Source organism: Agaricus bisporus (assembly GCF_000300575.1).
Source record: "Agaricus bisporus var. bisporus H97 unplaced genomic scaffold AGABI2scaffold_5, whole genome shotgun sequence".
NCBI classification, from domain to species: domain Eukaryota; kingdom Fungi; phylum Basidiomycota; class Agaricomycetes; order Agaricales; family Agaricaceae; genus Agaricus; species Agaricus bisporus.
In genome coordinates, this window is record NW_006267368.1 from 1,917,530 (window position 1) to 1,945,312 (window position 27,783).

At 46.9% G+C, this 27,783-nt stretch overlaps 13 protein-coding genes across 13 annotated transcripts; 6 read left to right on the forward strand and 7 right to left on the reverse strand.

The window, feature by feature from the left end:
* Positions 1-1,480: 1,480 nt before the first annotated feature.
* AGABI2DRAFT_70376 (hypothetical protein) lies at positions 1,481-3,119 on the forward strand (the record flags this gene model as incomplete). The annotated part of the gene is made up of 6 exons (XM_006461278.1): positions 1,481-1,575; positions 1,634-1,820; positions 1,875-1,970; positions 2,028-2,408; positions 2,465-2,716; positions 2,784-3,119. The coding sequence occupies 6 exons, from the start codon at positions 1,481-1,483 to the stop codon at positions 3,117-3,119; spliced, it is 1,347 nt and encodes a 448-aa protein (XP_006461341.1).
* Positions 3,120-4,812: 1,693 nt separating this feature from the next.
* Positions 4,813-8,235, forward strand: AGABI2DRAFT_205096 (hypothetical protein; the record flags this gene model as incomplete). The annotated part of the gene is made up of 12 exons (XM_006461279.1): positions 4,813-5,344; positions 5,390-5,577; positions 5,633-5,818; positions 5,869-5,949; positions 6,003-6,233; positions 6,281-6,341; positions 6,398-6,852; positions 6,910-7,022; positions 7,072-7,298; positions 7,353-7,406; positions 7,472-7,590; positions 7,654-8,235. 12 exons carry the CDS (start codon positions 4,813-4,815, stop codon positions 7,864-7,866), a joined length of 2,460 nt encoding a protein of 819 aa, XP_006461342.1. The 3' UTR covers positions 7,867-8,235.
* A 36-nt stretch (positions 8,236-8,271) lies between these two features.
* On the forward strand, positions 8,272-9,887 carry AGABI2DRAFT_205101 (hypothetical protein; the record flags this gene model as incomplete). The annotated part of the gene is made up of 7 exons (XM_006461280.1): positions 8,272-8,442; positions 8,494-8,516; positions 8,573-8,778; positions 8,846-9,020; positions 9,079-9,196; positions 9,254-9,364; positions 9,421-9,887. 7 exons carry the CDS (start codon positions 8,272-8,274, stop codon positions 9,595-9,597), a joined length of 981 nt encoding a protein of 326 aa, XP_006461343.1. The 3' UTR covers positions 9,598-9,887.
* Positions 9,888-10,735: 848 nt separating this feature from the next.
* On the reverse strand, positions 10,736-11,446 carry AGABI2DRAFT_118243 (hypothetical protein; the record flags this gene model as incomplete). Its single annotated transcript, XM_006461281.1, has 3 exons — positions 10,736-11,028; positions 11,079-11,202; positions 11,267-11,446. The coding sequence occupies 3 exons, from the start codon at positions 11,444-11,446 to the stop codon at positions 10,736-10,738; spliced, it is 597 nt and encodes a 198-aa protein (XP_006461344.1).
* Positions 11,447-11,516: 70 nt separating this feature from the next.
* AGABI2DRAFT_118244 (hypothetical protein) lies at positions 11,517-12,440 on the reverse strand (the record flags this gene model as incomplete). The annotated part of the gene is made up of 2 exons (XM_006461282.1): positions 11,517-12,333; positions 12,397-12,440. The coding sequence occupies 2 exons, from the start codon at positions 12,438-12,440 to the stop codon at positions 11,517-11,519; spliced, it is 861 nt and encodes a 286-aa protein (XP_006461345.1).
* A 159-nt stretch (positions 12,441-12,599) lies between these two features.
* Positions 12,600-14,417, reverse strand: AGABI2DRAFT_192868 (hypothetical protein). Its single transcript, XM_006461283.1, has 2 exons — positions 13,332-14,417; positions 12,600-13,279 (listed from the first exon to the last, which is right to left on the reverse strand). The coding sequence occupies exons 1-2, from the start codon at positions 14,022-14,024 to the stop codon at positions 12,704-12,706; spliced, it is 1,269 nt and encodes a 422-aa protein (XP_006461346.1). The 5' UTR covers positions 14,025-14,417; the 3' UTR covers positions 12,600-12,703.
* A 2,484-nt stretch (positions 14,418-16,901) lies between these two features.
* Positions 16,902-17,587, reverse strand: AGABI2DRAFT_205102 (hypothetical protein; the record flags this gene model as incomplete). Its single annotated transcript, XM_006461284.1, has 2 exons — positions 16,902-17,278; positions 17,341-17,587. The coding sequence occupies 2 exons, from the start codon at positions 17,585-17,587 to the stop codon at positions 16,902-16,904; spliced, it is 624 nt and encodes a 207-aa protein (XP_006461347.1).
* A 1,247-nt stretch (positions 17,588-18,834) lies between these two features.
* Positions 18,835-20,400, forward strand: AGABI2DRAFT_118246 (hypothetical protein; the record flags this gene model as incomplete). Its single annotated transcript, XM_006461285.1, has 2 exons — positions 18,835-18,921; positions 18,985-20,400. 2 exons carry the CDS (start codon positions 18,835-18,837, stop codon positions 20,398-20,400), a joined length of 1,503 nt encoding a protein of 500 aa, XP_006461348.1.
* Positions 20,401-20,614: 214 nt separating this feature from the next.
* AGABI2DRAFT_185622 (hypothetical protein) lies at positions 20,615-22,037 on the reverse strand (the record flags this gene model as incomplete). Its single annotated transcript, XM_006461286.1, has 5 exons — positions 21,703-22,037; positions 21,499-21,671; positions 20,973-21,448; positions 20,782-20,913; positions 20,615-20,734 (listed from the first exon to the last, which is right to left on the reverse strand). The coding sequence occupies exons 1-5, from the start codon at positions 22,032-22,034 to the stop codon at positions 20,615-20,617; spliced, it is 1,233 nt and encodes a 410-aa protein (XP_006461349.1). The 5' UTR covers positions 22,035-22,037.
* Positions 22,038-22,067: 30 nt separating this feature from the next.
* On the reverse strand, positions 22,068-22,995 carry AGABI2DRAFT_192869 (hypothetical protein). The gene is made up of 3 exons (XM_006461287.1): positions 22,676-22,995; positions 22,512-22,615; positions 22,068-22,457 (listed from the first exon to the last, which is right to left on the reverse strand). The coding sequence occupies exons 1-3, from the start codon at positions 22,940-22,942 to the stop codon at positions 22,355-22,357; spliced, it is 474 nt and encodes a 157-aa protein (XP_006461350.1). The 5' UTR covers positions 22,943-22,995; the 3' UTR covers positions 22,068-22,354.
* A 1,147-nt stretch (positions 22,996-24,142) lies between these two features.
* On the forward strand, positions 24,143-24,510 carry AGABI2DRAFT_192870 (hypothetical protein; the record flags this gene model as incomplete). Its single annotated transcript, XM_006461288.1, has 2 exons — positions 24,143-24,234; positions 24,369-24,510. Coding segments are annotated over exons 1-2 (216 nt in total), but the record flags the coding sequence as incomplete, so codon positions are not given.
* Positions 24,511-24,529: 19 nt separating this feature from the next.
* AGABI2DRAFT_136388 (hypothetical protein) lies at positions 24,530-25,283 on the forward strand. Its single transcript, XM_006461289.1, has 2 exons — positions 24,530-25,117; positions 25,179-25,283. The coding sequence occupies exon 1, from the start codon at positions 24,752-24,754 to the stop codon at positions 25,094-25,096; it is 345 nt and encodes a 114-aa protein (XP_006461352.1). The 5' UTR covers positions 24,530-24,751; the 3' UTR covers positions 25,097-25,117; positions 25,179-25,283.
* A 339-nt stretch (positions 25,284-25,622) lies between these two features.
* On the reverse strand, positions 25,623-27,462 carry AGABI2DRAFT_118249 (hypothetical protein; the record flags this gene model as incomplete). The annotated part of the gene is made up of 9 exons (XM_006461290.1): positions 25,623-25,659; positions 25,733-25,843; positions 25,911-26,063; positions 26,114-26,146; positions 26,204-26,296; positions 26,354-26,654; positions 26,702-26,768; positions 26,818-27,264; positions 27,304-27,462. 9 exons carry the CDS (start codon positions 27,460-27,462, stop codon positions 25,623-25,625), a joined length of 1,401 nt encoding a protein of 466 aa, XP_006461353.1.
* Between the last annotated feature and the right edge of the window lie 321 nt (positions 27,463-27,783).

A 27,783-nucleotide genomic window follows, 5' to 3' on the forward strand; every position in this document is an offset into this window, starting at 1 on the left:
CGAAAGGTCATATAGCTGGCCCCCCATAAGTCGATGGATGGTACATGGGTGGAGCACCAAGCTTGCAGATCCTCCTCTTCATGGAAGTGATATCACAAACGAGTTCTGAGTAGGCTCCCGTTATTACTGACTTCCGCTCGCGACGATAGGTGGCGGATTTGAATCATCAAGCACCGGTTTTCCTTGGCCAATCAGTCCGAGGAAGCTCTTGCTCTTGCTGAAACTAGACAGGTTGATCTTTGATTCGTCGGTACTTTGGATTCATTCTCTTGATGTATTTGGAATGGTTTGATGAGGACTCCATATGTAATCCTGAGGGAAAGTCCAGAGTCACTGACGAATGGTCTTGAGTAATGTGTGAATTTACTGGCTATGAGCTATTCGTGAGCTGAACTTGCCGATTGATGCCGATCCGTATTCGGGGAAGCTTGAGATGTGTGAATCTGAGCCGGCGATTATGTGTACTTGATAGCGCTCAGTAAGTTCTAGTCGATATTTCTACGTTCTGAAGCCATTCCAAGGTTGGACATTCGGCTGGAGTACATCACGGTGATTATTCCGCCGTGCGAATGAGCTCAGTGATCCGAGGTCCGAACTGGCTCAACTTGTCATGTTGCAACAACATATATTGTGTCCTCCTCCTGTCTGTGCCAGCTTTTAACTCGCTAGTACTTCTTGGTTCTTGGCAATAGGATTGCTTGCCTGAATGTCTTCTCTGTCAGGATGTCTTTGACTTGACGACAAATCCGATCTTCCATGTCTTTACTCACATTCCGAGCTACTCCGCAAGGTTAGCTCCGAATCAGGGCACTAGAGTGAATCTCAATCTTTCCAGATCTACGTTCTGAAGGAGAAAACGCTTCTATGAGCGTTGGAGGACGATTTTCACTGTTTGATCGTGACAGATCCTTGGTCATCGTGGCTTTGACACTGCATTTCTTGAATTCTCCAAAGTTGTTCTTTTTTGGCTTCCCGGTCCTTCGCTAATCCCTCTAATGATATAAAACCTGGGGCTATCCAACTCAGAACACGATCTCTTATCATCCACCATGGGCAACTCTCCGTCCACTGTTCTTCCCCCTCACAATCGACCTTTTTCCCTCGCCAAGAAGCGGTCCAAGTCGATAATTTTTCCCAAAATATTGGGCTGTAGCTCCAGTGATCCCTCGTCGGCGGTCGTGAATGACCCAGTACACGATGGAATGCCTTGGGCCGATGAAAAACTGAGCTCGCTCTCTCGACCACAGGAAACCCACAATCTTGCCTATTCACCTTTCTGCGCCTTCACAGACAGTTCTGATCCCGCCGCCATGGTATACGACGAGTTCCTGAAGGTCTATCCCGGTATGCGCCCCTGTGGTATGTGCACTTCTGCGGCGCTGACATATTCCCAGAATATCGTCTCACCTGGATCCTTGACACCCTGCGGAGGACCGATTACACCAGATTAGAACGGTCAGGGGAAACTTACGTTGACTATATGGGCGGTGCATTGTATCCCGAAAGCCTCATCAGGACTCATACCCAGTTTTTAAACGCAAGCATCTTGGGCAACACTCATTCCGTGAGCAACAGGTGAGTAAATGCACCGCATATATCGCCCTGGTCACCCCGATTTACTAGGTATCTGAAGCTCCATGCTTTCTGTTCGCTGCGCGGACGAAGCCCGAGCTGCAGTACTTTCGTTTTTCAAAGCCTCGAGTGAAGACTACACTGTCATTTTCACAGCAAATGCAACGGCAGCCCTCAAATTAGTTGGTGAATCGTATCCTTTTACCAATGGGAGCAGTCTTGTTCTCGGCGTAGACTCGCACAACAGCGTACGTACAAGTCCGCACTGTCTCGTAGATTGATCCATTGATATGATTACCCAGGTCCACGGTCTTCGTGAATTCGCATCAGGCAAAGGAGCAAGTGTGGTCTATATGGCTTCTACGGCTGTCGGAGGATTGGAAGCGGCCGCAACCAAAGTCAGTTCGTCATCTCACCTGACTTGATCTGATTCATCTCACTATTCACCATATCAGACCATCTTATCGCACCACAAACCTCAGGCAAAAGACCTACCTCCCAGTCTATTTGTACTAACGGGGCAGTCCAACATCACTAACAGCAAAAACGATCTATCGCTCATTAAATATGCTGCCTCCATGGGATATCACACTCTCATAGATGCAGCGGCCCTCGCTCCTACGTCTCAATTCTCATTGGAAAATACCGGTGCTGATGGGGTGGCGATTTCCTTTTACAAGATGTTCGGCTTTCCTACTGGAGTTGGAGCTCTCATAGTTAGAAAGACTTTTCTGGAACAACTCCAGCGACCATGGTTCGCAGGCGGCACCGTCGACGTGGTTCAAGTGCCGGGAACAATTTTCACTCGAGCTTCCGAAATTCGCGAACAATTCGAGGTGAGTGGCTGAAGATAATGGTTAAAGAGTCAATAGCGAATCATCGATCTCGACAGGATGGAACTATCAACTATTTGACTTTGCCTGCCGTCACAGATGGTCTGCGATTTCTAACGGCATATCTTCCATTTCTACCTCTGAGACTCTCTTGCCTCACGCATTTCCTTACTACAACCATTTCTGAACTCCGACACGACACCAGTAAGCGACCAATTGTGCGAATATTATCACGACTGCCAGGCCGGAGATTAAAATCTGTCGGCGAACAAGCAGACACAGCTTCAACGGTCTCCCTTCTATTCCATGGCGTGAGATATTGGTTTTATTTTGATGTCGTATAAAAGCTTATATGTTCATTTATTTCGGCCACCTTAGCCCAATGGTGAACTTCTGCCAAATTCATTTATCGAATATGCGGCGACGAGACATAAAATCTCGTTAAGGACCGGATGCGTATGCAATCCTGGTGGCGCAGCCGCTATTCTTGGTATTGAAGATGATATGTGCAAATTATATCCTGGAGTGACGCTAAAGGACTTCGAGCGCCATATGGGAAGGGAGCTTGGTGTTATTAGAATAAGTTTAGGCCTTGCCAGCAATTTCCAGGATGTGTGGAGAGTTTTGGAGTTTACATCCTTGATGGGGAAACAAGCTGTTCGACAAGTTATGTGGAATCAATGGACGGCAGCCAAGGCGGCCGAAGACGATTAAAATTTTTGACTTCAGGTTCTCGGATTTATGAAATCTTCCGGATAATATCGCGATCCCCCACTCTCTTTTTCCCAAATGTATCAAATATGTATTTATTTTATATTGTGTATCATATCCAAATTCGTTTATAATAATATGGGAATGAACGCAGTTCTTCGGAATTTTCTCAATATGAAGAATAGGGCGGATATCCATTCCGTTGAGAGGAAATATATCGCAACTTGCCCTTGAGGCGCAAGTGGGCGTTACGGTCGCTGTGGTCACCCTGAAACTCCACGATATCCTTGTTGAGCGCTGAGCGCTCGCCACATGGGAATCCAGGCGATGCAAAACCCCACTATGGCCGGATACATCAACGTTCATTCTTTCCAGTCTTTCAAACCATTACCTAAGTTTGTAGAACATGGGTCCGCTGTCACCGGTTCAAAGGAGCGGGGAATACCGTTCGCCGAAGCTGGACGGAATAGGATATCAGGCTTTTTTTGATATGTTTGTTTTGAAGCTTGAGCTTGAGCCTTCGCAGTGGTTGCCACGAACTGAACTAAGCCAAAGTGGGGCCCGGGTGATTTGCGAGCTAACCTCGATTTAACCCCAAACTCGATCGCAATCGACGTGAAGTGGTCCAGAATATTAACAAAGGGACGAGACAGGCAAATGCTTCACTCTCATTTGGTGGATAGATACACCATATATTTGATGCGACGAACACTAGAAGAAGTTAAATTGATGCTCGTCATGCACGTCATGACTGATGATGGCATCTGGCTATGATTGACAAGCTGGTCGCAAGCACAGCATATTTGAAGTCATCTTCATATCTTCACGCGACGATTCACTCACCAACTTCAAGGGCCGCAGTATTTAGCCTGAATCTCGCCTGGTAATTCAGTTTAGGTTACATCTGGAGCACATGCATCGGATTATTCGGATATGTCTGGTATTCAAGCAGAAGGATATCAGTCCCCCCCTTTTCCCTGATCGCTAAAAGCACGGAGTGAGTGCGATAAATGGAGTTTTCGGTAATTGCGCGCACGATAGGCATAGCCTGAAACTTGATGTTCTGAAGTGAGCTGGTGGCCGGTTCGGTCTGTTCCTGTACACGCAATCCCGGCGGCCAGCGGAGGAAGTGGGCTAGAAGAATGTTGCGGGAATGTTTTGGATCTACTAATGCGTTTCGTGACTAGAACGAAGTCCTTAGGTCTGGTGTGTGAAAGACGATAAGTCGGCTGTAACGGCAAGATTCACCGCACCACACATACACTTTTACGGCGGCTAGAACCTTGTTATGTCCTAGCCTATGCGAGACTTTTTTTCAGGACATACCGGTTAAGTATTTATTACACGGAACAAACTTCCATTGAGGTCGTCTACCAATGGAAGCTGTCTCTCCATGAATAATGACAAAGGTCTACTCAAGTGACAGCTGACCTTGAGCTTACCTGCGAACTTCGAAGGTTGAGAATCGAGCGCGGCTTTGGTCTAGGGTCATAAGATCTATAGAATGTCTTATAGCGCCTTTGACAGGAAAATGGCAAGCAAGAAAGGCATAATCTCGGTAGTAGTCGCTCTTTAGTCTTATCAGTCGTTTGACTGAGGGGGAGGCATTGAAGGAGTTCTGATCGGCACGTGCATGCTACAGTAGAAGCACGTGATCGAATGTATCGTGGTGGAAAGTCGGAAGGACAAACCACGTATGGAGTTCTTCTCGCAAACCTATGTTGCCCTTCGAGGTCCTCAGGGACAGCCTCAAACGGCGGAAGAGACGATAGGACGTCTCACAGACCGTTTGTCTCCCGCAACTCTACTCGCCGACCGTCGGGCAGCTGTACTGGCTCTCAAGGGCCTTTGTCGCGATCACAAACAGGATGTCGGAGATCGTGCTCTTCCTGGGCTTCTGGACGTACTCGCCAGTGACGCGGAAATCGACGTTGACATTGCAAAGGCTGTCTTGGAGTCCCTAATTATCTTATGTGAGGCCGATTCCGCGAACACGGAGCTCGGCTTCAAGTACACAGATACCGTCCTTGCAACCGATAGGGTTATCAATATCCTGTTCGCGTTGCTTGCAGATACCAGTTTCTACACTCGTTTCTCGATCATCCAACTCCTTGTCATTCTTCTTCATAATCGAAGACAAGTCGTTCAAGCTTACTTCCTCAAAGCCCCTAATGGAACACGCAATGTCATCGCTACTCTTGAAGACAAGAGGGAAATAATCAGAAATGGTAAGTGCCGGTTCCGACAGCTGGGATGTAGCTTATACTCCATAGAGGCACTGACCATGGTGCAGGCTTTGGTTTCTTCGAGCCTCGACATTCAGAAAGTTCTTGCTTTTGAAGGTGCATTTGAAAAGTTATGCAATGTCATTACACAAGAAGGTGGCGTTGAAGGCGGCGTGGTGTCCCAAGAAGCTCTGATGTGTGTCGATGCGCTCTTGAGATTCAATCCCTCAAATCAGGTTCGTCTAGCTCGTCGGATGACTTCATGACTTCACGCTAACATATTCTACCAAGAGTTACTTCAAAGAAACTCAGCTGCCTCCGGTTTTGTGTTCACTCCTGTTATATCCCTTCTCGCTTCCACTTCAGGAATCGGCTCCCCAAGAATTTGCGTTGCAGTTCTGGGACGAGCAGAAAGCTATTAATGCCGGTCTCGTCGTTGGAATTCTGGGTATGCTCATTGGGAGCAAGAGTAGCGGGGTCAGTCTCTTAACTTCTAGACTTACTCACACGCTGACAGCATATATCAGTCTCAGGAAGGTTGGGCGTATATTCGGTGCCTCGTTGAACTCGGGCTATCTTCCAACGCTCCTACCAAACTAAAGACACAGGTGCTTATTTTTCTAGTTCCAAACTTCAACCTATCTAAATCAATAATAAACAGTCACTTCGCCTTCTTCCTGTCAATATGAATTTTCCCCTCTCGCAGCTCGTTATCACACCTTATATGCCAGTCCCTGAAACGAACGGCGAAGAATGGGACCGCCTAGAACCGGCATCTGCACTGGACGCTCTAGTTGAACTTGCGCTTCATGGGGAGTACAACGGATTGGACAGTGCTCGAAGGCCCAAAGATGGACTGGAGCTTCGAGCAATTGCTTCAGCAGTATTTGAAGTGAGTGTTCTGCTCAGGTAATGATTCCATCCATTGATCTGTTCCAGAACTTTGTCCTCAAAGATGAGATTCGATATGCGATCCTCGACGCGATGCTATCACCTGCTGGTATGTTATGGGTGGCTTCCCGCTAAATGTCACACTCATCGCGTTCAATGATCCAGCCGCTCAAATTACACCTCTTCTACAAACTATCGCATCTTCCCCCGATACATCTAACGTCGACCTCGCACAAATCTCTTCTATACAATTCTCGTGTATCCTTTTCTCCCATCTGCTGCGCTCTTCACCTCGGGCAAAGAACTCTGCTCGCGTTATTAAACCGACCATTAACTCTCAACCGGGTGCAGACCAAGGTCAATTCTTTGTACCGGCCGATGGCAGCCCCGCGCCTGCTGCACAAGTCGAACAAGATGATGAACCGCCGCAAACTCTACTCCAAATTTTGAGTGAAAATCTTTCACTAGTCCTTCTGGCGCGATCACGTCCCGATGCGTCTGACAGAGAAAATCGGGAGTGGGACCGGATCGCAGTTGGATATCTTTGCCACTTGAGTCAATGGCTCTGGGAGGACCCGAAGTCTGTACGAGAATTTCTTGATGCTGGTGGTCTGGGAACGGTACAGTCATTTTCGCTTTTCCTAGCGTTGACTTGTCCTCATCTCTGTCGAGTTTAGTTGGCAGAACCGATCAACCAAATAACTGAGGGTGATGTGCTCGTGCCTTCATTATGTGCCTTTCTGCTGGGCATATGTTACGAGTTTGATAAGGAACCTGGAGAGATTACAAGGTGAGGAACCACAACCCAGTCGTCTATCTTGCCGCTGAAAGGCACCTAGATCTACTATACACCAGATCATTAACCGACTAGGCATAGATAACCTTGTTGGTCAAATCGCTCGGCTGCGTGAGGATGACCGCTTTAAAGCTGTTGGTCCAGACAATGTCGTTCTAGTCTCTCCCTTTACAACGAAATCGGGACCGACAGTTCCCAACCAAACTCCGCATGAAGAGGCCGAGATGTGGTTTGACTGGGCGTTCATAGATTTTTGGAAATCTAATTATTGTGAGAATGCTTCATATCTGCATTTAACCTTCTCACTGATACCGAATCGGCTAGATGCTGTACAACGCGGACTTACCACCGATCCTGATCAAGTGTCTGCATCTGCTGGTGAGCCTCTTTTATGCACTATTCACCAAGGATATGTCATTCATCTATGATGGATGACTTTCAAGGACAAAATCCGGAAACTGTCATGCTTGTATCGTCTCTGCGGGAGGTGATACGTAAACAAGCTGAGGAAATCGAATCACTGCAGAAACAACTAAAAGAACAACCGGTGCAGACCAATGAGGTGAGCGAGCATTTATGAAGAAGTTTTGACGACGTTAGCTAAAAAATAATGACTTTTCTTCAGGTTCCTCAACTGCAAAAACAAGTGGTGGATCTTGAAGCTCGGTTATCTGAGTTTGAGCAGAAGCAGAAAGATCTTGAGAAGGAACAGGAAGACTTACTTGTCTTGTTGGATGAAGTTACTAATAAGAGGAAACATGATAAGACGAGACTTAGAGAAGCGGGACTTGAAGTATCTGAAGACGAGGCTGATGTTGATGAGGACGACGACGAATAGCGCTTCGGGTTCACAACTGTTGCTAAGTAGTAAGTACTACGTTGCAATACCAGCTGGCACTACTTTGTAGATCCCTGTGGTTACAATGTCCTTCCGTGGCGTGGTTTTGTATACTTGAGGATACCTTTGTACTCGATGGTATTACCCACCGCTTGGGTCTGGATGCCCCTCATTCATATAGCATTCATATAGCATCGACCGTGGTTTGTTTTCTAGCCACGCGGTTTTATTACCCTTTTTGTGTCATCGACTGTTTCTGAACATGATTTCTACGCACGTTCCTCTTCTGCTGTTTGCTTCTTTGAGTCATGTTCCCCACAAGTTTATCTAGAGAGCGAATTTCAGTAATATATAATCGCTTTCATCGTGACTGACAGGGCGAGAAGCGTGTGACCATGGCTTTAAATGCGTTTGATCTTATTCCTTCATCTCCTTGGTATTCTATACACGACATGGGCACTCAACGCGCAACCCGTGAACGACTTCTTCGAACGCAATGCGGCGCCTGGAGCGTCTAAGCATACAAACAACTGGGCTGTTCTCGTCTGCGCATCGCGGTACTGGTTCAACTATAGGGTATGTGTATCACCACTTCGTGTCACGCGAAATATTCACGAAGGGTAATAGCACATGGCCAACGCCCTCGGAATGTGTGTTGTCACTCCTACTCATATTGTGTCAATACTCATCTGAGACGGCGTAACAGGTACCGAACTGTCAAGCGCCTTGGAATACCGGATTCCAATATTATCCTTATGCTTGCGGATGACGTATCATGTAACATGCGAAACAAGTTTCCAGGAAGCGTTTATGCTAATCCTGGACGACATTTGGATCTATATGGTGACAATATTGAAGTGGACTACCGTGGATACGAGGTTACTGTCGAAAACTTCATTAGACTTTTGACTGGTGCGGTGTTATCTTCTTCGGTGCACGACCACACTTAACTTACATGATTCATGTTTCTTCCCCGCAGGTCGAGTGGATCCATCTGTTCCTCGTTCCAAACGCCTTTTGACCGATGAGAATTCCAATGTTTTCGTTTATATGACGGGGCACGGTGGAAATGAATTCCTGAAGTTTCAAGACAATGAGGAGATTAGTGCGTTTGACATTGCGGACGCGTTTGAACAGATGTATCAAAAGAAGCGGTGAGTCCTCTTATTTTCTCCCTCATCCTCTGTTCATTGATGCTTTTTCTTTTTTAAGTTATAATGAGATTTTCTTCATGATTGATACCTGCCAAGCGAATACCATGTATACAAAGTTTTACTCACCCAATATTCTCGCTACCGGTTCTTCACTACTTGGCGAAAACTCTTATTCGGTGCGAAGTACCCTTCTCCGGAAAAAATAACCGAATCTCACACTCTCGTTTTTCTAGTATGCTAATGATAATGACCTTGGCGTGGCTGTCATCGATGCTTATACACACTATGTTCTCCAATACATGGAGGGTATCAATAAAACGAGTCAGTTGACCATGCAAGATCTGGTATGTGATTTTCCTTTCTCCAGCCGTACATTGTCCTCAATAACGCATCTCTACAGTTCAACACTTATGATCCTGCAAAAATCAACTCTCATCCAGGCGTGCGAAGTGACCTCTTTCAACGCCCTTTAAATACCGCCTTGATTACGGACTTTTTCGGTGGTGTATCCCAAGTTGAGGTCGCTAGCCCTGACGATTCAGAAGACGATGAGCAAGATTTCGTCTCTCTATGGTAGAAGAGGGCCTGGTTGCCGATGATGAAACAATATCACTGTCAAGTTTAGCGCTCCTTGCTCCTGGATATGGGGATATGTCTAGGTTGCGGTCGTTCGAGGTGTGGAGTACGATTGCCTTTCGCTGGCGCAATTGCATCACTTATTCTTGGAATCAAAGTAGAGAAGCGGACATAGGCTAAGGAGTCGGTCTTAATTGTTGTAATGTGGCATCAGCTGGAGATAATTGTTTTGAGTAATAGGGAAAAATCGTCCAACCTGTCCAGCTTGCTAGCAGAATCCAACTTGATATGTTTGATCCGTGATCTCGGCTTCGATCAACGGTCGTCGTGCCATGTAGACCATGTCGACCCTTCCCCCGCTTCTCCCTCGTGCACTTCCTATAGATATGGTGTATCTGGGAACGATGCAAGTCGGAAAAATCCAGTCGATGATCAAAACTTTAGAGGGCGCGACAGCATGGCCAATCCAGGGTCTTTGGGCGTCTATCAACGGTCAAAACAGCGTATGCAGGCAATAGATATCTAACCGGATGGGATGATCTTGGCTTCGTTTTCCCCCTCTCCTCATGCCTGCGTTTTCATTCCACTGGCCCCGATTTCTGCGTCCCCATCATTCACGCTCGCATCCTTTCCAAGCAGATCCTCGCGATGATGCAGCTATCTCGCATAGGGACGTGAATTCCACGCCCACTGTCGGCCTGAGGCCTGAGCATCATCAACTCATTCCTCTCCGTATATTTGTTGAAGTCTACTTCCTTTGACCGAGACACGACTATCGCCACTGCCGCTTCTATGTCCCCAGAGAATGCCGTCCTTTCTCAATTGACAGAGCACTGGACAACTTCACTCGCCTCTCTCGCGAGACTCTGTTCGTCTACCACAATTTCACTAACATTCAGGTGCCTCACATTGCTCGGTGACAAACACTTCAAGTTCGGACTCGCGATTTGTTGAGTAAAACTCGATACCCTAAGGGCAAAATATCCAAGTTGTGCGCTACGGAAAAAAGATATCTATCTCTCGCGCGAAGGTACTGTAAGCGTCATATTGAATATTCTACACACTTATAAAAATAATTACGGTCCATTTATAGTTGGGTGGTCGCAGAGAACATTACACACTTAATTCCTTTTCTCCTTCTAGGTACCGCCTTCGGAACTGTGTTTCTCTCCATGTTGACCTTGCTCCTGCTGCTTCTTTGTTTTACGCCGTTCTCGCTCAGCGTTTATTTCTCTCTTCTTCTCCTTCAACTTCCCCAAGGCATTTTTCAACCCAAGAGTGTCGGCAACGCTATATCCTCCACCCAAAACAATCATGAAGAACCATGCGACATCTTGGAGTGATGCGAGCAAGAGAACAGAGGATCCGAAACTTTTGGGCGAGAAGATACAACCGAGAAGTCCGAAATACGCGAACATGCCGTTCAAGGTTGCTTATGGAATTTCAATCTCATGATCGAGGCATTCAAAAGCTAGTACCTACCAACTGTCTTATGGGCATCCTCTTGGGCAGACATGCCGGCTGAGAGAGCCGCAAATGCGCAACCCATAATGAGCGAAGCGAGGAAGTATACACCTCCAGGATCTCTGTCACGGAAGACAAATTGCTTCAAAGAGTGGTAGTCTGAGTCCAAATATCCTATCGCGAAATTTATATCCAAGGCGACTCACCAATCCAGTATACTTGGCAACGAGCGCAGGCACGATTCCATCATAGGCTAATTTAGGGAGGAACATGATAGAAAGGGCGAAAAGGAAGTCGAATGCGCCTTTAGCGAGGACAATGCGCCTCGCGCGGTTTTGCTTCTTTTCATTGTTGTTTTCGAACATGCGAGAGACTTGTCGAGACATAGTGGTGGTTCACGTTCAAGGGTAAATAGGTCTCTGTGTCTCCACAACTATGATATAGCGACCCCACAAGTCATGGTGGAGCAAGAGATACATGATCCTCATCCATAATCTGTCTAATAGCGGTAAATAGCCTCCTTTCTTTCTCATAATGCGCCAAGTCTTCATCAAATCGACGTCTTGAAGCATCAAACTTGTCTCGTTCTTCATCATATTTGCCTTGCATCTCTTCGTATTCAACTCGCATTCGAACAGTTTCTTCTGCGTGTTTCCGTTTCTCTTCTTCATATTGCTCTCGTTCGGCATAGAATTTATCGACTTCTGCCTGGAAAGTTTGATGATCTTCTTCGAATTTCCTTCTCATCTCCTCCACTTCCGTCCTTTGTTGTTCAATATCTCGTTGAATCGACTTGTAGACTTGCATTTCCTCTCTAAGTTTCGCTCTTTCCTCCTCAATCGCTTGTTTCTCTCCAAAAATCCCCATCTCATCTTCTCTTAATCGTTGTCTATTAGCTTCCATCAACACCTTCGCATCCTCCAATTCCCGCCATTCGTCTTTGACTTTCTTCTTCCACACTTTGTATTTGTCTTTCTTCCTCAACAATATATCCCATTCCACTCTTAGCTTTTCCCTCTCTGATAAGTCATGTAGAGGATCTCGGGTACGAGTGACGGTATTAACGGGACGGGATGATTCGGCCATATTGCGTGATGCGTGAGCGAGGGTATGACCTGTAGGCGGCGGTGCGGGTGGTGCGGGCGGCGAAGACGGTAAAGACGATGAGAAAGGCGAGGGTGGTTTGTCTCTAGCAAACTTTGTAAAACCAGAGCTAGGTCCAGGAGTAGAATGAGGATTGTAGAGAGGAGAGCTCGGTAATGTTGATGCAGGTCTGTGCTTCGAGCAAAAGGACATGAACCATCAACTCGTTATTTATGAAAGAGTAAAGACTCACGAGAAGGGGGATCTTGTATGTGTTTGGGTGTATACTCGCGACATGGTCTGGTGGGTGAAGAGGTAAGGAGGGTAAGTAATAAGAAAGGTGCCAATCACGAGGCTGGCAGTATGTGAATCATTAACAGCATGGTTGATCAACTTCACCAGGGTCACCATCAATTGATGCTGTTGTACTACCGCCACAAAAACACAACAATGCTGCAAATTACAAAAGCGAATACAAAGGTAACAAACTGTCCAGTCTACATAAATTGCACAACAATAAATACTAAAAATGCACTAGTTAATTCCATCCTTGTCGTCATTCATTGCGGGTCCGCATAAGAAAACCTTTTCGAAGAAGAATCCGACCTTGGTCTACCAAAAGCACCGGGAGGAGCATTACCAGCCCAGAGGAGGGCAGGATCTTTATACGTATCAGGGTTAAACTTTCCATAGGCCCCTTGGGACCTCAATGACGAGTTTGACCCTGTTCGATGCAATTCCCTGCCCAACTCTACTCCTAAATTTCCTGTTACTGGTACATGTCCTCCAGCGGCACCTTGTTGAAATTGAGGTACACGAGATGGTAATGGTTGATGTAACACAAGTCCCGGAGTCATCCCTGCATTATTTACCGTATAAACACCATCGGGGCCTATACGCTTGCGTATCGTCATTCGTGGTATAAAGTCATCCTCCTCGTTCGGTCCGTTTTCGGGTAGTTTTTGAGCCTGGAAGATTTTAGGTGTGGAATGTCTAACACCACCGTGAACCTGATTCGCCGAAATAACATTGTTAGGTGTAAGACGTGGGGTCGAGTGAGATGGTATATCAAGGCGTGAGGGTGGCTTCGAAGGCAAGAAGTAATCCGCATGTGGAGTCATGCGACCAGGATCGGACTACATATCCAATTAGAAACCCAGTTTCCGTAACGAACAAGAAGAAACTCACCGGTGTCTGGATCGTGATATTGATGCCTGAACTATCCGATCTCGAAGCCTCAGGCGGTACCAGTTCCTTGCCCTTGCCCTTGCTCATCCTCGGCATCGGTGTAGGTGTCTCTAAGGGACCACCTTCACTTGCAGTACTCAGGCCACTTTTCTTCGTCCCCAACGGTATAACCGGCGGGAAGTTTGCGCCCGGATGATGGCGTAATGAGCCCTCAGGCGGCGGCGGTTGCGAATAGATTTGCAGGGGCTGCGACTGTCCTTGAGCTTGACCGTTCATATCAGGCGATTCAGGGTCCGGATTTACAGCAACCATTCTACTTCCCGCTGACCTTCCCGACCTCATCGATCTCCTATCATCCAATGCGGATGGCCGTTTGTATAAATGTGGTGACCTCGACAGTTGACCTCGATTGTCACCTTGCTGCTCTATTGACCTGAGTGGTGTGGTATTCCTACTCAACGGATTTTCCTTAATCATACTCAACTTCTTCCCAATCCCATTTCCTAGCGATTTGCCACTCCTCCCAGAAAGGCTCTGCGCTTGTGACTTTCCGCTTGGAGCCACGCCATTGCTATTTAGACTTGCAGCATCGTTATTTGCGGCTCCAGCTTCATTTGGGTATCCTGTATCGGTGGTTGGAAGTGGGGTGGCGAGCATATCGAATTGTGACATAGGAATTGAATCCATTGACATGCCAGGTCTATGGCGTCTTCCTGTACCTTGCGGGTATCCTTCTGGACGTGCGATAGATGCACTGAAACTGGCGGATTTTGAGTGTCTTTTATTTGGGTGTACCTGGACACCCTGGGGTCGATTTGAAATCGGGACAGTTCCGATACCGGTCGATGTTCCAGGTCCAGGTCCAGATGTCGCCGCAGTGGGTGTAGTGGGCGTGATGGATTCAGAATCTCCATCTGAGGGATCTATCACCACTTTCTGTGGGGGTTTCTTCCTAAAGCTAAGGGTACGATACCAAGACGTTGCAGCCTGTTTTAAACTTGGCCGACGGAACTTGACTCGGGGTTGATTTCCTTGCGAGCGAGCGTATGGCTCAATGGGAGTATACCTTTCTGGATCGTAAGCCGTATGACTAATAATTGAAGGCTCTCCGGTATGATGATGGGAATGTTGGCCTTCGTTCGACGCAGCAAAGTTGCTGATTGGGGCATCTGGCGTTTGACCATTTATTTCTCGATGTTGCGTGCCTGTGACCCATTCATCCTTTGATTCAGTTTGGGCTGGTTGACTGATATTGTTTGTTTGTTCGATAATATCTTGAGGCGGGATTGAAACCTCATAATGATCAATTGAGGGGGAGGCGGCATTACTGCGATCTGCCGCAGCGCGACTTCTGGGAACTGGTCGGGTTGGCGAGTAGCCTGTGTGGGTGGGTGCGAGACGACCACGGTCTGGGTGAACGACGTGTTCAGGTGGAGTAACGATGGGCACTGAAGGCATCTCCTCAAAGGGCAACTCTTCGGATGGCCGGAGTGGAGATGGGATGACGGGCGGCTCGTTCCTCTGTGGGCGACGTAGAGCAGAAGGAGGTGGTGGACGATGTCCCCGCTGACCACTAGCAGCGGCCCCGGCAGTAGCTCCCTCCCTCATCTGTCTCCGTATATGACCATCGGCCTGAGCCTGTTTGAACCCAGCCTCAAATCCCTCTCTCCTACCCTCGTCCCTCGCTAAATCCATCAACCTCTCTCTCTTATACTGATATGCCATATCCTTCGCTTTGGCGTACTCCGTTTCGAGTTCATCGCGAAATTTCTTGTGTGCCTCTACTTCATCATTCAGCCTTTCAGCCTCCCGCCTAGAATGTTCAAGTTCAAACTGCGCTACCCGCAAATCTCGGGCCAAGCTATCCGCTGTAGCTTGAGCAGTTTCCCGAGCAGAGTTGAAACGAGTGAAATTGGAGAACGCATCACGTTCAAGAGTGGCACATTTCCGAGATTCCTCGTCGAGCAAGTTGATGGTGTTGGATAGGGTAGAATGAAGCTTTGCACTTTCACGTTCCGAATCGATGATCAAACGCACCAGCTCCCTTGGAGACAGTTTGTTCCGGAGAAGTTCGCGTTCACGGTCCTTCCAGCCATGAGATCTTCTGCCAGACTGGCGAGCACGAGGGCTCGATGACTGCGATTCGGTGAGACTTGAGGGCGGGGAAAGCAGTTCTGTGCGAGGTGAAAGGACGTCGCTAGAGCAAGATGAGAATATCGCTGGATAGAATTACATTGTGCTACACACGTATGGATGGAGACTGGCATGTCATCGAGTCATCCTTAGAGCATGAGCAGTATTTAAACAACAAGAACAAGGTATTCAACTATCTGTCAAATCCACGTGGCACCGCCACAGCCACTTTGTACCAACTACACACTACTTATTACTAATTCGAGCCCATCTCCTCGACAACAGTCCAGACAAAACCATCTGATCTCGTTTAAAATCTATAACAGGTTTTATCTGCCCCACAAATGTGGCGCTTGATGGAATATTGTGCGCCGAGTGCACCAGATCAAACTTACTGCTCAACGTTGGGCAAACACTCGGTGAAGAGTAGTCTAAGCCTCCGGATGTCGTGTTTGGTGTATTGAAAAATGGGCTCGTGTGGGGAATGTGAAGTACTTGACTAGCATCTTCGTCTTCTTCAATGGCTACGGGAAATGGCGTATTGGCGTGCCCTTCTTCAAATTGGTCGAGAGAAGATGCACTGCTATCGGCATCTGAGTCACTCCTGAACTCTCCTTCGAATGGTGTCTCGGTGTGCATGAGAGATAATTGCGAGGTAGAGGAAGAGATATTGCGCTGTGATTAGTTGTGGTCAATCTTCAAAGCTGCTGGACCGATCACAGAATTATATTTACCTCTATGGCTTCCGTGGAGTGGGGTTGCTGAAGCGGAATAGTGACGGATGACGAAGGCATAAGGATGAAAAGGTCAACGAATAGGATATGAGCAAAGAAGTCGAAGTAATGGCCAATCACAGGTATGGAAAAACGAAATGAAATGTTACGATGTTACAGCCAGACGAGGACAAGTTTTATATGTGCTCAAAGTTGGCAGGACCGTAGTCATCGGAAGGTCAGATCCGCGATTGAGTCCGGAAGCGCATCAAGGAAGGTCACGAATTTGTTTCAGAGATGGTATCACCAACATACGATTTTGAGTCGTTTGGAAATCATCATAAATCGTTTGACCATGGCGGTGTGGTGAGCCATGGTCGACCAATCATTTCGAAAGCGGTGCCCAGGAGTCAGGCAACCAAGCCCTGAGCATAGACGCAACACCTATACCAGACTCGGAAAAACTTCTAACGCGTTTGATCGTTTGCGATGGTAACAAACAGTTAAGATGTGCTTACCTATGATAATTGAGTGCCAAATGCAATTCACATTATTCCGATCACGCTTCCCAAATATCTAACCAGCGCTGGTCATGAAGGGACGTCGAGTTGACCGAGTAACGCGTCGGAGGTACAAGTGCTCAGAATAGATTGGCAGATTGGGGACCAACAGCAAACGAAGGTTTGACCCATATAGTCATATCTATGTTCTCCTGACCAAAACATTATCGCGGCAGCCGGTCTAATCTTGGAGGAGTTTTTCTAGGCTTCACTCTCGTATAGTTCTTTAAGCTCCCGAACAAAATCTCATCTCTCCCCTCAGCCATCCTCGCTACCTCTCTTAAGTGTCCCAATGCATCATCCGCAAGCTGTTTCATTTTTTCTTGTTTTGATTGCTTGGCTAATGTAGCTGGTTTCTTTGGCCTTGGTTTATATTCTGGCGAATCTCGTGGAAGTTGGGGGTTCCATGTAAGACCTTGATCTTTAGTGTGCCGATGGCGAAACCGTTGGACGAAAATAAAGTGTCCAAGATATTTGGTTATTTGATGAGGTAGTCCTCGGGTATGCGAAGAGTTGTATAACAATGACAACGTGTTATCCACTAGTTTCTCGAATTCAGAAAGTGAAAAAAAAAGCTCGAGATAACTCAAACGACAAACGCACTTCGTTGATTCCAGCTATCCAACCAAGCTTTCCTTTTGACGTTGGCTTCATCATCAGGGGACTCCGTCTTGTAACGCATGTAAACCAGTCCAGCGCGTCGGAAGGTATATCGGTAAAGATTTCGCAGAGCAACGGTCTCCGCGCTACGGTGAAGCACTGATGCAGAACATGCACGTCTGAAGAGACGATAAAAGCTCCGAAAATCGGCTGGGAGATTTTTGATAGCTGGAGTGGTGGTCAGTGTCATTGATGTTATTATTTCGGGCCACACGGCGACGCTGATTAAACATCAGAATGGCATGTTTTTCCCACGGTATTCGGCATTGTGCTCTCTCTCCTGTATTACGCTCAGAAACTCTGTACTCGGGGTCTCCGGTGTACAGCTCAACCGCAAGACTATCTCTGTTTGAATCCACTGGCAAATACTTACTTAGATCATCGATACTATGGCACCATCCTACGTGGCTCGATGGTCGCAGCACAACGGCCCCGAAATACTTGCTCAGTTACACTCCAACCAGCTTCAAGAATTTGTTACCCATGTATAGGAAAGAATTGAGGTCTTTTGAGGCGGAAAACGTGTCCATGTGCTATAGCTTCCATCGCAGACCAATCACAGCCGCTCCCACCATAACTCTTGGATCTTGACTTCTTTCTATTCTGTGAGTCGCTTCAGCTTCGCTTTGACCTCCACCGGTTAGATCACATCATTGCGCGTCTGACCTTCCGACTACTTTAGGGAAGATTATATGTCGTGCATTTCGGTTTCACAGCCTCGTTCAGGGAACAGGGAGTTCCAGAACATTCGTATTGCTATACAAGGCTTCTCTTGATGTGCATGCCGTCGTGTAACGAAAGTGGCACCAGGCATCGCCTCCTTGATTGAAATGAAAAGTGACTTCAGGTGAGTTAATAGTATTTCAATCTTTCTTGAAATCCACAATATTATGTTTTTTAAGCAGTTTGGACAACATCTTGCGACTAAAATCTCTCTACCTCCCCATCGGTGGCCGGTCCAAGCTCTTTCTAATGCCATCAACTTCTTACTAGATGAACAATAACGCCAGAAATCACGAGTCCGTCCGCATCAGTGGGGCCCATCATGGAACTTCCTTATTTAACGTTTCATGCCGACAATAGAATAACAGGGGAAAGTTACATTTGTCCAAATTGCACGGGCGACCATATGCGAGGGTGCTTGGACTGCATTGCGCCACGGTGGTCAGTGCGTATCTACCCGAAGGGGAAGACGACTGGACGCAGAACACGACAGCTCACCGAATTCATTTCCTCGCACCTCCCGGCTCGCACTCTGAGAACATGTGGTAGTCAATGCGCATCCCTTCCTTACTGTTATCAGACGCCTTGTCTTGTCTTTAAAACGGGGCCTTGAGAGGGAAAGCGATTATCGTGGCAGCTTTTGGCACTTCGCCCTTCTCCGCATCTCTGAGTGAAGTCTATACTACACTCCTCCTCTGTCTCCTAACATACTGGATGGCAGCTTTAGTTGGTTTAAGAACCGCTATTTCTATGTTATATTACAGCGCTCAACGATATGATCCTCAACGCCGACAACAGCAGGTAAATATTCCCTCCCTAGCAACCGTTTTCACAATAGACTAATTGTTTGGTGACCTTGTCTAGCCGGCGCTATTATCCCCTGCTCCTCTCAATATACTGAAACATCTACCGCCACCTTTCACCGCCCCTAAATCCATCTACATCCCCTCTGTTTTCTCCAGGCTCTCTCTTTCAACTCGTTTAGGAACCGCCACTCTCCTACGAGATGGATCTACCGCATTCTCTTCCAATCGCGGCTCTAGCTCTCGGGGGAGTGACGAGTATTCAGGTAGAATTTCTGCCTTGACTAATACTGCGATATTTGGATCAGACGAGACGAGTTTGACCTCGCTTGCTGCTGACGATCCAACTTTCGTGAAGGAACCTGATTCTGGAGAACAGCGGACACCTTCGATTGAGAGTATGTTGAGCGCTATGCAGCTTGGAGAGCGTGTTATCACACCTCCTCCTAGTTCTGTTATTCGTCAATGCGACGATATCATCGAGGAGACGGATAAAAGCATCAAAGATGAGGAGATAAGGGGACAAGTCTCATCAGTCTCAGAAGACCCTGGCCTTGCACTAGAAACTAGCAATCCACCATCCAATAGCCATATTCTTGATCAGCATCCAGATTATGATTCGGCGTACGATTGCACGGACGAGGAGGGAACTATATCCGATTTTTTTATAGGACAGGATCCAGATGATCCTACAAACGACATTTACTCCTTCGGTCAATCTATTGGCTCGTTGGATACTCATGCTTCGGTTTCGTCAAATCGTGTTAATATAATATCATCACCCACTCGACCACCCTCTATCGCTTCTTCGTCTTCCTCGGTTGTTTCTTCCATACGGTTTCGACCTATTGAACCAAGTGCTCCACGCCGACGAGCCTCTATCCTATCCCATGAATACGAGCGACAGCCGCGAGTCACTCCTAGGAGATCTTTCTCGTTCATCCCCAATGGTCCTGCGATCCCGTCTCGTAGAATTGCATTCGTAGAACCCGTAGCTGTGCCTTTACCTCCAACATCACGAGGTCGAAAGACGGTAGCTTGGTGGAAACCACTCTCACAACGCCACAGACGAAGTTCTCGCCATTTCTGTTCTGGTATTACTTCGAGGCAATCACCTCCGGAGTCTATCTTACCGGATGCTCCTTCTCAACCTATCTCCCGAGTTGCTACTTCAATTGCCACTCCGGATGAGAACGCGGCAGCTCACTCTCCGTTACCACCTTCGCTACCACAATCCCCGGCTCATAGCACATGCCAACGACCCATTCATATCAACCTAGGGAGACTGGTTTCAGCTATTGTGCCGTGTATACCCATCTCGAGGAAAAAGCAAGAGCCTCATGAACTCGGCAAGGAAGAACCAAAGGAGAAATCGCGTTCCAAAGGTATCTTCCCGGTTCGTTGGGTTCGCCGGTTGAGGAAGCACAAGAGTGGAGTGCCAAAGGCCAAGGGAGTGGTAGAGGAGAAGAGTCATTAGTCATTACGAGCACGAGTCGTTCGACGGGTGGTCGCACATTAATTTTTCTGGAAAATCTGGATTTCTTAGGTGGCTGATTATTATATTTTACATCATCTATTCTCGACCTTACACTTTATACTTGAGTTATCCCTGTTAGTTGTTTATAATTGAATGTCATCATTCCACTTCATAGGTACTAATCTTAGACGTACAGTAATAGTTTAAAACAAAGTTATTTTGTGATGTTGAAGTTGGTATCATCTAGGGGATCACCGACGTACATTCGGGCATGGGTTTGAATCAAGGGAAGGACGTGATTTTTGTGGAGAGGTGTGACTTTCATGTGAGCGCGCTGATATTAATGGTGAGATTAGGTCTTCCGACGATATCTCGACTTACGAGAGCGAAACCAACACCTCGGTATATCCATCCCCAAATGTCTTTAAATTCAGGATGAGTTTTCCCGACATTTCGTCGTAGGGCCGAATCTTTCATTTTGGAAAGCTGCTCGAGTGCTGTCGTCTTAATTAACTTGAGAGGTCATTGGTCAAAACGAAAACGACGAATAAATGGAAGATGAATAGCCATACATTTTTATTCGCTCTTTCAATCTCGCCCAAATGTTCGGAATCACCTTCCGAGAAGGACGCATTCTTTTTCAAGACTGATCCAAAAACATCTTCTTTTCCCTTACCCTTTGCCTTTCCTGGTAGCGGCGGAACTTTGAAAATCTGGTCCTCCAAAGAGGCAATACTACCCGATCTAGATGGTTCCCTCACAGGACCAGTCAACTTCTGCTTCTTGGTGATAGGTCCTCCGGGTGCCGAAACACCGTTACTTGAGCTTGCGGTCCGTTTAAGGTCTCTCGATAGATTCCCGGCGCCAACGCTCTTCGTACGCCCAAATGTGACCGGTGGTTTTCGTGGAGTTGGATCGTCTGGTCGAGGCATTCGGCTTATGGTTTGCCTTGGAAGTGGACGAGATGTCAGACGTGCGACCCGCAACCTCACTGTTTTAGGTGCGGTCACTTGACCGAAGACAATGATATGGGTCGTGTCAGGACCATCTGAGCCCACGATGAGTAGGTGGTACGATTCGCGAACAGTAGAGACCCACCAGCGTCCCCTAATGCAATTTTAACACCTAGCTCAGATCTCATTCCATGATCGGATTCTGTTGTCTGCTGGGAAGTAGATGCAGCAGGATACGGTGACAAGCAAAATATATTTTCGAAATATATTTTCGACAAGGTAGCACGAGGGTGGATGTCTCTATTAAACAATGATGACCTTCCCTTCATCTAATGAAGATGAAGCTTACAATTCAACGTTTCCACTCTCATCGAACCACACGTCACTTAAGTTGACCGTCCCAAGAAATTGTAGGCTCTGCCTCCCACGCATACTTTCCAGAGCCAAGGCAAGTGGATTGTCTAGCAGCTGGTGCTTCTTCGGGGATTCCAGATGCGCACTGAAAGTAAGGCCATCGAGAAGCAGATATGAATCGGGAAGAGATAAAGCACCGCGGTAGAGGGGTCGGTAGAGGGGTGAGCTAGATGAACCAGGTGTTGTGGAGGTTGTGAGGCTGCTTCGAGTACCCGGCGTTGTTACAGTCGTGCTCGCTGTCTTCTGCGGTGTCGAGCCAGTGAGCATGACAGAGCCATTAAGGGACGACGCGAAGAACGTGACAACAATCAACGCGTCGCGTCACAACTGAGTCACATCACGTATTTATGGAATAAACGCGACTTGCGACCGACTTAATCTCCGCCTGCGAATCCCAAGACCAAGTTAATAGCGGATGTCGCCCATCCTTACTCTGTTCCTCTCCTAGGCTTCTTGGCTTCTCGTCTCTATCTACATGAAAGAAACGGTAGCAATCTACTCAGGTCTAGTGTTTGAATATTAGGCGTAATAATTTTAAAAGTTAATCTTCTAGTATCTGCGGCTCGACCACAATCCCACCCTAGTTTTCATAGAGAAGCCTGATGAGGAACTCGTACATCCGTTGCTACGAAAGCAAGCCTTGTGATTTTCCGGCTGTCATGACTAGCGTCCTCGGCCAGAGGTTCTATCCTAAAAGTTCTATATGAGCTCCAGGCCCGCGACCCAGGAAGTCTTCGCACTTACTCCACTTCCACTTTCTTATGACGCTCAAACTCGGCCCACTTGTTCGAATCTGGCAAGGTTCGCTGGATACCTTTAATGATATAGGATCCATTGAATTTTCCGCTCTGGTAAAACGCTGCTTTCAGCATGCTTGCTTTTAACATTGCATAGATGTAAGAAATTACCTGGTTCGTGGTCGCATCGTCCGGAGACTCTTGGGCTTGCTGCCAAGATACTGTCAAATTCGAGTTCGTTCGCAATGCCAGCACCATTCTTTGGATATCCCGGTATTGTATGGGCTTTCCATTAACACTGGCTTCTACATGTCTTGAAAATGTGGTATCGACCGCCTGCAATGATTCCTCATCACTCGGCGCTTCAAAGATGTCGTTTATATGTTGCATCGACCAGGATGTTAGCGATGAGAATGAAGAAGACGACGATAGAGACATGAGTATGGTAATGAATAATTATGGTCGACAGTTAAATGAGGATGGGTTAGAACTGGCGGCTTTTGTGTCCGTAAAACAGCAATGTACGTTTTTAAAGTCTATCATTTCTCGCAACCCGAGGTCCCGATACATCTCCCAGGGGCAGTGGCTGATGTGTTCAACGGAGAGCGCGATTCTGGCTCGATTAACCCGCCGGAGCTTGATCTCATTGGAGATATTATTGTACATATCATCTCCATGACTGCCAACCTCTAACCGCGAATCGCCGTCAGGTACGTACTACCCTCAGATTGTGACATGATGCAACCGTATATGATGCTCTCATTCTTGGCTTCTGTGAATCTTTCATATCGTTTTGCAGGGCTTCTTGCCTTGGAATGTGCCTCGACGCCTCCAATGATCGGCCTCAATGGTAGTCTAGACTTTAGAACCGCGCCCTCTAATTCCAAGATTCTCCCCTGGCTAGATTGGGAACCGGTGCCAGAATACTGACCTGTCAAGCTTGTCAATGACTGACAAGTCAAAGGTATGTACCTGCAGTCATGTGTTCCTACCTCCATGTCATGCTGAACATTGCGTCTCGTAATTTTGTGTCCGTTCTCTCCGAATAGAAAGCTGAAAGAATGGTTCTGTTGTTGCCGTGAACTCGTTCTCGCTGTTTTCGATCCTTGCCTTATTTTTGTGGTCTATGTTATACTTACCTGGCTCTGGCCGTGGATTCTTCTGAATAACCAGAGGGTAATCTACATACCACAAAGTTTCTAGGTGTCCCAAGCTATGTCCTTGGCGATTTGTGAATCGATGGGGTAACAACACCCTTCACAAGCTTCACATGTTGTGGTGTTTCATATATTCAAATCTCGCTCAAGTCAAGCGTTTAACTTTTTGCCGGATTCTGAATCTCGTACGACTCAATGAGGTTGGAATGATAAAATGTCGTCTTGTTGTAAGAATATAAGCTCAAAAGGGGTACGAGATTCCTTTTGATTGATATATCCGGTTTTTTCAACTTTGTATCATCAGTCTACTGGTGATGGACACTTCCGCGAGATGGCGGTATGGGCCGTATCATTAGAATATATCGCATAAGTCCCCAAGGTTATATACGAAGATCCGAAGTAATCGGTATACTCCGATTATACCATTAGCTTGAGGTCATGGGCTTACATTTGCCCGCCGTCACTCCCACCCTTGACAATAGTCAAATATCATCACGATGCTCGATGTCCTTATCAACATATTCCTCACTACTCCTCCTAATCGCTCCCAGTCGAATTCAAAGATCTGGCTAAGTGAGCCTTGATTTTACCTCTATCCGTATTGAAGTTACATCTGACAGATGGCATTTAAATCCGGTATTTTTACGCACTTACACGTATGCTCTTTTTTCTTTTCGGCTCCGTATCTCCGAAACCCTTGCCATTAGATGTTCTTGGGGCCCTTGAGATCTCATCTTCTCTCGAGCAGGGTCGAAAAACGTTCAACAAAGACGTGGGAGGCGACCCTTTGATGCCCATCTTTCAATCTCCCAGTCTCATCGTCGATACATCTATGCTTGGCGCACCAAAACCAGCCGAAAACAGTGAAGAACACGAACGATTCTCGTGTATCTTTTTCGGGGCTCGGTTCTCTCAAGAAGCTTTGATAGAAGATTGCCTCAAAGAGTTTGTTCAAAACCTTGTTACGAAAGAGGACAAGAGTATCTTGAGCATCGAATGTCGCGCATATCGAGCTCCCACTAGCACCCCGCACTCCACATCATCCGAAGAACTGGTATCAAAACACAAAGGGCCAATGCTTGTAGTTTACATGACCCCGTCTCCCGAATCGGATCAACAATTCAACAAGTGGTATGACGACGAACATATACCCATGCTCAGTGTCGTACCTGGTTGGCTTTCAGCCAAGCGTTTCGTGCTTTGCGCCTCGATTTATCAGTCGACGGGTACAACGACTGCAGCTAGGAGGGCACCAAAGTATCTCGCGGTGCACGAACTGGAGAATGTTCAAGTTTTCGATAAGTCGGAGTATAGGGCTGCGACAAGTACGCCATGGAGGACTGAAGTTATGGAGTCTCTTAAGGAAAAGCAGAGGAGTGTTATGGAATATGTCGGACAGCTATTCGATTTTGCAGACGCTACAGAAATGAAGTAACCCTCAATGATTAGTTTGAAGGTGGGTCGCCCAATTTCATTCTCCATTCTTCTCCTTTGAACATTAACCAAACAATTGGTAGGAAGGTGACGACACTGAAAAAAAAAATTAATTGGGATAGTTCGAAAGCGGAGCTGGAGAAATGACGTACCATATCGCGGAGAAAACAAAGAAAGACCATTGGTATCCGATCTAAGCAAATAAAGATGTATAGATGTTCGTATTCACCAAGTATCAATGAGAAGGATCACCTTGTCACCAAATGGGATACTGAATTGATTGTATTAGATGTAGATCACACCGTGGAAACTTGACGAGTTAACCCACGAGTAAAAACCAAGTGTCAAGCCAAACACTTGACGAATAAACCTAAATGAATCGAATCAATCACCCACCCCACCGCCACAAAGTCTTGGTGACGTACCCAAAACAGATACTGGCATCATTACTCCGGACATTATAGCAATCGTTGCAGCTGTATGTATAACACACGGATGACACTATTTGCACTGCAAAAATCTTGGCATCAATCTGGATTTTGAGAAGCATTTTGTGGATACTCACTACCAAAGCAAGCGACCGCTGGATTCACATCAGATTGGCAATCGGGAGATTGAAAGAGAAAAGAAGACATACCCATCCCGATGCAAGGAGCGACGAACGAATGAGCATACTGAATGGTGAAGCCGTCTGATCAAGATATCAAGATATCCCGCATCAGTGCGTTGCTTCGAGATATTGATATTTCTATACATACAACTAAGATAAGTTAGCTTTCAGTTCCTCTTAACATACAAAAAATAGGCAGACGCACATGAGGAGACCAACAGGAACGGTGATAGCTCCTGTCCAGATGCCATGAAGCCGCACTTCAGCGGGAGCTGCCTTTCCCTGTTCAAGCGCTCTTCTTCGGGCGCGTTGCACCATGACATCAGTTACCGGTCCAGAACACAATTCTCCTAGGGAACTGATTTATGCTCGATTGAGATGACCGCGGGATTACTCTGAGGAACTTACGCTCCGACAAGTAAACTGATGCCGTTAGCAAGCCTGTTTAACAGTGATGATCAGGGCATTTTTTCAAAAGTTCAGCGGAAGAAAACGAACCCATTTTTGACTGTGTCGAAGTGGTATAATCTCGTGAACAAGGTGGCAAGCGTCAAAGCCGGTTCGATCGAAGCGAATCCATAAACGACTCCACTGAAGAGCGATGTCAATTTTTCTCTAGAAGGAATGATCAAAAACACAGGAACATACTAAAATAGCGCAGGGAATGCGACGGAGGGGTATTTTAACATGCTTAACGGCTTGATGACAAAATCTCTGGCTCTGAGTTTACGATCTGGCGAGGGATACCAAAAGCCCAATCGACGAATGTATACGGATAATGTAAGAGGCGGCGGTTGGTAGACCTTTCCCTGTTTGAGCAGCTCCTTGATTTCAGTACTATCAAGCTCGTCGTTCTTTGTTAGATCCGCCAACATATCATCGTATGCACCCGGCGGTCTAGTATACAGGGTTTCGGGAAGGAAGAAGAAGCATATCACCAAGAAAACGCCTAGCCATGGGTGAGTAACGTCGAATCAAGTTTCTCTCATGAAATACCGTTGAGCATTGCTCCAGTCCAGAAGCACCACCTCCACCCGTGACTTCGGGCAACATAGCCCCCAATCTTGTAACACATCAGGAATGATTAATTCCAAGGAATGAGCAGGACTTACGATAGGAGCCAGATGTGCACCATTGGTTAACATGACTGTGTACAACCCCATTGCTTTGCCCCGCTGATGAATATAACACATATCTGATATCGTTCCTGCGCCAAGAACCGCAGCTGTAGCAGCGCCAGATCCATTAAAAGCTCGAGCCACGATGAGAGTGCCATATGATTTGGCCAAGGCGGAGCCAATGGCACTGACAAACCCGATAAGAAGTGTAAAGAGATACACGAAGCGCCTGCCGTAAACATTCGCAATAGGGACGAATACCAGCGGCCCAATCGCACTGGTACCAATGGCTATCGTAGTTTGATACGTGCCAGTAACATGGGCAATGTTGAATTCTTGAGACAAAGGCACAACCGCTGGATTGGGTATTGCGACGTTCAGCGTTGCCAAGAAAGCAAGCATAGAGACTTGGAACAAGACAAGCCATTTTAACCACTGTGTCTGGATTAGCAGATTAGCATGACTCATGAAAAGGCGCACGTTAGGGTAATTGAGTGGATCATCTTCTGAAGTGCTCGGTTGCGGTATCAATGGTAATCCGGTTTCGTCGAGCTTGATGGTAAGAGGCGTTACTCCATATTCACGCTCTTCGACGCTCTTTTCGCCCAAGTCAACTTTCTCGGAACTGGATGATTGCATGCCAGTAGGAGCATTCAAAGAAACGAATGCAAGACATCATATTTATAAACTGGCGAAGCTCCCAGGGTGAAGCAGCGTGTTCTGTGAGATTTTTCGGCTACTCGTTCCTCCCGGGTCACAGAAAAGACCAAAAATTGGAGATTGGAAATGCTCGTGTGATCAAGACGACTGCTGGAAATTCAGTGCCATTACGAATGCCCGCGACGTTTTCGCTCAAATCATATAGCGGCGACAGTGATTGGGTGGCACGGTTATAGATTAATCCACTGACTGCAGGTCAGCTGCCGAGGAATGATGTAAGGGGTTAATGAGGAACCCGAT